Source organism: Plodia interpunctella, unplaced genomic scaffold (genome assembly GCF_027563975.2).
Source record: "Plodia interpunctella isolate USDA-ARS_2022_Savannah unplaced genomic scaffold, ilPloInte3.2 Pint_31, whole genome shotgun sequence".
NCBI classification, from domain to species: domain Eukaryota; kingdom Metazoa; phylum Arthropoda; class Insecta; order Lepidoptera; family Pyralidae; genus Plodia; species Plodia interpunctella.
Window position 1 is genome coordinate 40,634 of NW_026525651.1, and position 7,978 is coordinate 48,611.

General features: G+C 31.5%; 1 protein-coding gene across 1 annotated transcript; it reads right to left on the reverse strand.

The window, feature by feature from the left end:
* Positions 1 to 80: 80 nt before the first annotated feature.
* LOC128682699 (serine/threonine-protein phosphatase 5-like) lies at positions 81 to 5,882 on the reverse strand. Its single transcript, XM_053767547.2, has 3 exons — positions 5,668 to 5,882; positions 4,982 to 5,063; positions 81 to 4,480 (listed from the first exon to the last, which is right to left on the reverse strand). The coding sequence occupies exons 1-3, from the start codon at positions 5,880 to 5,882 to the stop codon at positions 4,418 to 4,420; spliced, it is 360 nt and encodes a 119-aa protein (XP_053623522.2). The 3' UTR covers positions 81 to 4,417.
* Positions 5,883 to 7,978: the final 2,096 nt, after the last annotated feature.

The window sequence follows — 7,978 nt, forward strand, 5'->3', positions numbered from 1 at the left end:
CTATAAATAAGTATAGGCATGTACATTATGCTTTAAGTAAATGTTAAATAATAGGAAGGTTTGAAAATAAAACCACACGGTTACAAATTTAACAATTTTATTAATTTAAGTCAACACCAAAACCTATTTACATCGTCTGATATGCTCGGCAAAACAATTTCTGACGCAGAGGTTTCGTGTTCAAGTAAAACCGACCTACTGGCATATCGTCTCTTCGCTGTTAAAATCCATATTAACATCAGAAAAATGCTAGGATTTTCTCGATTTTTCCCCAAAGGCGGGTCCAACTGTCAAATAGCACAAAACTGTCATTTAAATTTGACAACCTAACGCATATGCCAAATTATTGACCAATGAAAACACAGCGTCGGACCCAACGCTTAGGTACTAACATCTGTTATTTCTGGTGTACAGAAAACCCACATTAGGCAAGAAAGAGATGGCGTCACTCACTAAGGCTTGTTGAGTATTTTGTGTTGAAGTAATATTTTTCACAACAGCATTTTACTCTGTTTATGTCTATTTCTGTTCCTGACAGATTTAGCTTATGGATTCTGACAGCGAAAGAGTATTGGCGCCGTATCCAGCGCTCGTGTATTTCTATATTAATATTTATAATTACCTATTATTATAATTATATTGAAAAGTATGCTGCTAAGCATAATGTTTTGTAGCGTTGGTGTTCACTATAGTAAACTAATTTGTCGTAATGTCAATGAACATGGTATAATACAAAAAGACATAGAAAATAGATTTCTATCTCCTTATGATGTAGAGGCGCAAAAAAAATACCTACGTCAACATATCGAAACCATGAAATACGTACGATAAATACCAATAAAAATACATACTTTTTCCTTACTGTAGTGAACACCAAATTGTGTAAACTGAGTTAAATACATTTATTTGGAGCCGTGAGGCGGTGGTAAGCTTACGTATCGCTAGTGTGTACTTAACATTACAACCTATAACGTTGGTCGTTACAATTCGATATTATTGCATGATTATAAATATATTTCAATTCAGTTTGCTGTGAAGGTGGGGTCATTATGTTTAATATTCAAAACGGCTGCATTAGAGTGATGTGCACGAAGAAACGCAAATATTAAATTTGAGCTTTATTATAGTGACGGGTAAGTGGAGATTTCAGCGAACATTCTGAAATCGCATTTTTGAGCCACATAAGTGTCAGTTTTCAATATTTCAGTGCCAAATGAATGTAGACTTTGCGAAGAGAAAAATAAGATTTAAAATCAGCAAAGTGTATTTTTACACGTGCATTTTCTTTTCCATTAAATATGCAAATACAATTTTAATAAAAAATATGTGAAAAGATTAATATACATGTTTTAATATAAGCATAATTTTGCACCGCAATAAATAGGTAATCTAATCGCATTTAATTTAAAATTGAGCAGTACTGACTTAAATTAAAAACAAAGTTTACAATTGAGTGTATAATATCTAAATATATATCGATTATTCTATACTAATTCGGTATTTTCATGAATTTGACATAATTGAAATCACATATTGTCGCTCAGATATAATAGATATATAAAGATGAATCGTTGAAAAAAGAGCGATTAGTACAAGACGCATGCCACTACTGGACAAAACTGGACTTAAAAGTCTCCCCAAGGTTTGAAAAAAATACTTTTAGATAAAAACAGTTTACTTTTAGCCCTTGTTACATGCGCACAAGGATTTCAAAAGACATACTTCAACAGCTAAACATAATAACCCATGAACCAGTACATTAGCTGTATATTTACTAAATGCATCGCTTTAAAACTTGGTAACTTGTAAAAAAACAGTTATAAATGCGAATCATCTTGTTCGGTATAAATAAAACATCGTGTATATACATTTTAATATTAATAAAAAAAAATCTTTGACATCGAGTGATGTGGTGACGAAATAAAATTTGTTCTACAACAAAATAAAACTAAATTATTTAATTACGCAACATAATTGTTATATTGGTCTATTTTTAGCAGTACAGCCAGACAGACTTCACTGAGGAAAATCAAAACAGATAATGCAATATCAAGTTATTATATTATTATTAGTAAGGGTGTAACTCAATAACTACTGCAAATATTTCTTTGAACAAACAAAATCTTCAGTCTTATGTTATAATTGCTGTTCTTTTATTATTATTCGACAGAAAATGGTCTGCATCAGTCTATGTCAATTTCTCAACTAATCAAACGCCGAATATTGCAAACTATTTCAATTTCAACTTATAACAAATTTAAAATCCGTTTTTTGATGACATTATTATCGTAAGCTCTCTTGGAGGTTACATAAATTATAGCTATTTTACAATGTCGGACATGAAGAGATAAAAGCATTGTCCTAGTTCAGGAATACCATACAATTCCCTCACTGCGAATCGTAAATTACAAAAATAGGTATTTTTCAATGCAGTGATAAGAATGATTATTACGTAACCGACCTTTAGGCATAAGGAACGACAAAACACCGAAATATTTTAATAAAATTCGGTATTATGTACATACCTACGAGTCAGCGTAGAAAGAATATACGGTTGTAGAACTTTTAATATTAACGAAAATTTGTGAAAATATGGCTACGACTTACATCTAAAATTTACAGAATTATGCAGTCGCGAATACATTGCTTGTAAAGCAGCTTATGTACGGTGGAGTCGATAAGTCCTTTTTATTATATTCGATTATACATAATGAAATAATGTGTAGTTGTTAACAAATGTGAGAGATTTTTCAACATTTTCAAAGTTTCAAAAAAGAAAATCTGGAATCTCGCGTCAACTCCATAACTTTTCTGATTGGTATAAACCCGAAATGGATCATTACAAGCAAAAGTATTGTGTAATTTTAACAATAATTCTGCAGACCTCAAATAAATAAATATGTCAGGACAAATCCACACAGATTGAGCTAGCCCCAAAGTAAGTTCGAGACTTGTGTTATGGGATACTAACTCAACGATACTATATTTTATAACAAATACATATATAGATAAACATCCAAGACTCGGGCCAATCAGAAAAAGATCATTTTCCATCATGACCCGACCGCGGATCGAACCCAGGACCTCTCGGTTCAGTGGACGTGCAAGCTCGAATGACCGCTCATATCTATTAAAGTATCTATATTTAGATGATACATTATACAAAGGACTTAGAAACTCCAATATACAATAGCATTTAGTATTGTCTTAGAAATATATCCCATGGATAGAAGGCGATAGTTACAGTTACCTCCATTCACAGTTCATTGGTAGTACACTCCCAGTTGATTGTCAATCAAATATAATTATAGTCAAGTAAGGCACGGTCTAACCAACGGCTTTTGATATGAAATTCTTAGTATATTTTGCACGTTTCTTCGAAGGGAATCAGCTCCGTATCTAGGGGGGACATTTCAAAGGTTTTAATAATTAATGTTTTTGGCTATAGATATATAAATCGAAATAGAGCTTTAATATAATGATATTATAATATTAACATCGTCAATTAATTGAAAAAACCTTTTAAATCATAACAAATAAAGAGTACTTACAAATTGATAAAGAATTATTTTTGTTCCTTTCACACAAATGCCAACCATTGGTTTTTTTTTGTAGGAGTAAATTATCTTAAATGCTGCAGAGGGGTCCCGTTACAGTTTCTGCCCCTGTTTAAAAATATGCTGTACTTCTTGGTGAGTTGGCTTCTCAAACAAAGCGATGAATTATTGTATTTATCATATAGGTATCTAGTATGCACATAATATAATCGAAATACGCATTGTAATTGACAGTAAACATTAACGAAAGAACGGACATTATTTACTTGCTAGGTTTAAATAGGCATTAATAGTCGTGTGATTTACTGAAAATGGATTTAAAGTAAAATAAAACGCAGGTGGCGTTGGTATGACCGCACCTTTAAAAAAACATGACCTTTCCACTTGCGAATTCGCAAACGCACCATAAATTTAAAAACAAAAGAACGCATTTAAATTTTGGTTTAATAAGATTCGTAGAAAAATGTATAATTTTATTTATTTTGTCAAAATAGAACGTACATGTCGTCCGTGTATTTAAAAATCACTATAAAAATTTAGATTATGATAGTAATACATGGCGGAAGACAAGCTTGTGAATTTTTCGATACAAAATAATAATTTACGGACATCTCGGAGCGAAACTACAATCTACCGTGAGAAAAGAACTGAAATTAAATTTTATAAAGGCGTTGTCATAAAATGACATAGACAAAAAATCTAATTTTAAATAAATCAAACGGTTACTGGCCAATTTTGATGGATATAAAAAAAAATAAAACGAGGCGAATACCCATTAATGTAAAGTAACTAGACTTAACTGGTGTGGTGGCTTGTTATGTGTGATCAATGAATGTAGAGGAGCGCACGACTCAGTCGCATCACTGGCAGAGCAAGTTGAAGAAGGAATGCGCGTATGCCATCGGCTTCACGTCGGGGTGGGGCTGGAAATAATAAAATCAAATTAATGAAATGAATTAATTAATTTATTTTATTCAAGTGACCAAGACTTAAAATTGCGCCTTAACAAACTACATTTTCACTTCACATTTATACAAATACGAACACTTATATACGTATTGAAATGTGACGTATCACTTGAATAAACAATTTTTCACTCATTATTTCTCTCAAAAAGCTACAAACTACTAGTATCGCGGAACGACCACTGCTGAGAAGAAATGCCCAAAGAAACTAATTTAAACAATCCTATCATGCCCGAAGGGTTTACCTCTCTCTTCTTTAAACCTTCAAAATTTACTTGGACGTTAACCCTACTTGGATATTCTATTGTGGCCTGACAACTAACAATAACAAGGCTAGTGTCCCTTAGTCGCATTCTACGACATCAACGGTAGAAATGGAGCAGCCCTATTCTAGGACGGAACGACACGCCACAAACGGTACGGTTTACGATACAATTAAAATAATCATAATAAACTCACCACAGCTTCATACGTAGTGAAATTAGGCTTCAAGTCTTTACCATTCATTGTGATAAAAGCACCAAGATTACCCATTGTATCACTGAAAAGCAAACAAAAATGTAAAATTTATAATCATGACAACATACAACAGCGGGAATATATCGAAAAACATACAAATATTAGCATTTTAATTTTCGATTTGATTGCCATCACCGTTTTCAGCCTTCAACAACCCACTGCTGGGCAAAAACCTCCCATCTTTCAATCAATTTAACTATATTCTCGATGTCTTCTAAAGTACTATTTAGCAATGCAATATTTTTTTATACTACCAAGCAGGCAAATAAAATACTTAATTTAAAATAATTAAAATTTTCTTAGACATGAACATTTTTATTTGACACTGGAAACACATACATATTACAAAGAAAGAAAAATTTTAAACATATATAATATGACACACTAATATTCTTGTACGTGATAAAGCCTAAATTATTTCAATAGTAAAACACTGATTTCCAGTCAGACCTTATGTCCGATCGTAGACCGAGGTTAAATCATTTACAAAATAAAAATAGATTTAATGTTTTCTAATGATACTAACGGTTAATTTTAGGCAAAATCTCGGAACAAATCAAAGAAAATTTCTCAGAACAATCTCAGTGTGAAAATCTAATTCAATCTTAATAATTTCAAATTCTCACCAGTAATTAGGGGCGGAGAACACCGTAATACACTTCCCATCGTGGGCCACCTCGTAGCCGTCGTTCTTGACCTCGTGACTCCTGATGATGTAATCCAAACCGTTGCGGGCGAGGAAGTTGCTGGTCACGTCCGGCCCGAACTGGCAGCCCACCCCGCGCTTGGACGGCGCCCGCCCGCCCATCGGCTGGGGATCCGACCACAGGAGCTCGCACATTATACCTGAAATTAAATAGGACAAACATTATCATTGTAAACAGGCTATCTCATGAGTGTCTGTGAACTTGGCATACCAAGTTATAGAATATCAAAGTTTCATTGGAGTTCTAATTGCATCCACATGAGTTCTATAGTTCCTGACACATTTCAAGAATAGTTCTGGCGTTTATCAATAAAAAAAAATTTTTGAAAAAATGATATGCTAAGTTCCGGTAGCATATCATTTTCTAAAATACTAATATTAAATAATCAAAATCGATAAACACGGGATATATAAATAGTTCCTCATATATATTATAAATAGTTCTGCATTATTAAAGTAAAAAAAAATATATCAAAGTTTATATATATATCGACGACATGCTACTATAAAAAAGAATAATATTTTGCTCAATGCTTACTATATTGATAGTAATCATATAAAAAATAGTTTCAAAAATGAAATTAAATGAATAAATAAATATATCACCAAAAAAGAAAAACGCCATGTAACAAAATAGCAGCATAGTAAATTAGAAGGTTATTTGGAGAAATGCCGAAATAATACAAATATATCAAAAGGTTTTGGATCGACGATAAACGTAATTTCAAGAGTAGTAAAATATTGAAAAACACAATCAGCATTTTTCTCCGAGCTCTATTCCCAGAAAAAATAGTAGTTAGTATATCACACTTGAATATTAGAAAATTAGAAATTTTACTAGATGATATTCGAATAATCTTAAAAAAATGTTCTGGTTACCCAGGAACCTAGAAATCCGCGGATTATAAAACAACACTAGTATATCAATAAATAAGAATAAGAATTTCAACCAGAACTCTTTAAAAAATATCAGCATATCACACTTGAATATTGGAAAGTTAGAAATTTTACTAGCTGATATTCGAAAAAACTTAAAAAAATGTTCTGGTTACCCAGGAACCTAGAACTCCGCGGATTATAAAACAACACTAGTATATCAATAAATAACAACAAGTATTTCAACCAGAACTATAAAAAAAACATCAGCATATCACACTTGAATATTGGAAAGTTAAAAATTTAACTAGATGATATTCGAAAATTCTTAAAAATATGTTCTGGTTACCCAGGAACCTAGAACTCCGCGGATTATAAAACAACACTAGTATATCAATAAACAACAACAAGTATTTCAACCAGAACTCTAAAAAAAACATCAGCATATCACACTTGAATATTGGAATGTTAGAAATTTTACTAGATGATATTCGAAAAATCTTAAAAAAATGTTCTGCTTACCCAGGAACCTAGAACTCCGCGGATTATAAAACAACACTAGTATATCAATAATTATCAATAAGAATTTAAACCAGAACTCTTTAAAAAATATCAGCATATCACACTTGAATATTGGAAAGTTAGAAATTTTACTACTATTTTTTTAGATGATATTAAAAATTCTTAAAATATGTTCTGGTTATCCAGGAACCTAGAACTCCGCGGATTATAAAACAACACTAGTAAATCAATAAATAACAACAAGTATTTCAATCAGAACTCTTAAAAAAATATCAGCATATCACACTTGAATATTGGAAAGTTAGAAATTTTACTACTATTTTTTTAGATGATATTCAAAAATTCTTAAAAATATGTTCTGGTTACCCAAGAACCTAGAACTCCGCGGATTATAAAACAACACTAGTATATCAACAAACAACAACAAGTATTTCAATCAAAACTCTTAAAAAAATATCAGCATATCACACTTGAATATTGGAAAGTTAGAAATTTTACTACTATTTTTTTAGATGATATTAAAAAATTCATCAAAATATGTTCTGGTTACTCAGGAACCTAGAACTCCGCAGATTATAAAACAACACTAGTATATCAACAAATAACAACAAGTATTTCAACCAGAACTCTAAAAAAAACATCAGCATATCACACTTGAATATTGGAATGTTAGAAATTTTACTACTATTTTTTTAGATGATATTCAAAAATTCTTAAAAATATGTTCTGGTTACCCAGGAACCTAGAACTCCGCGGATTATAAAACAACACTAGTATATCAATAAACAACAACAAGTATTTCAACCAGAACTCTAAAAAAAACATCAGCATAT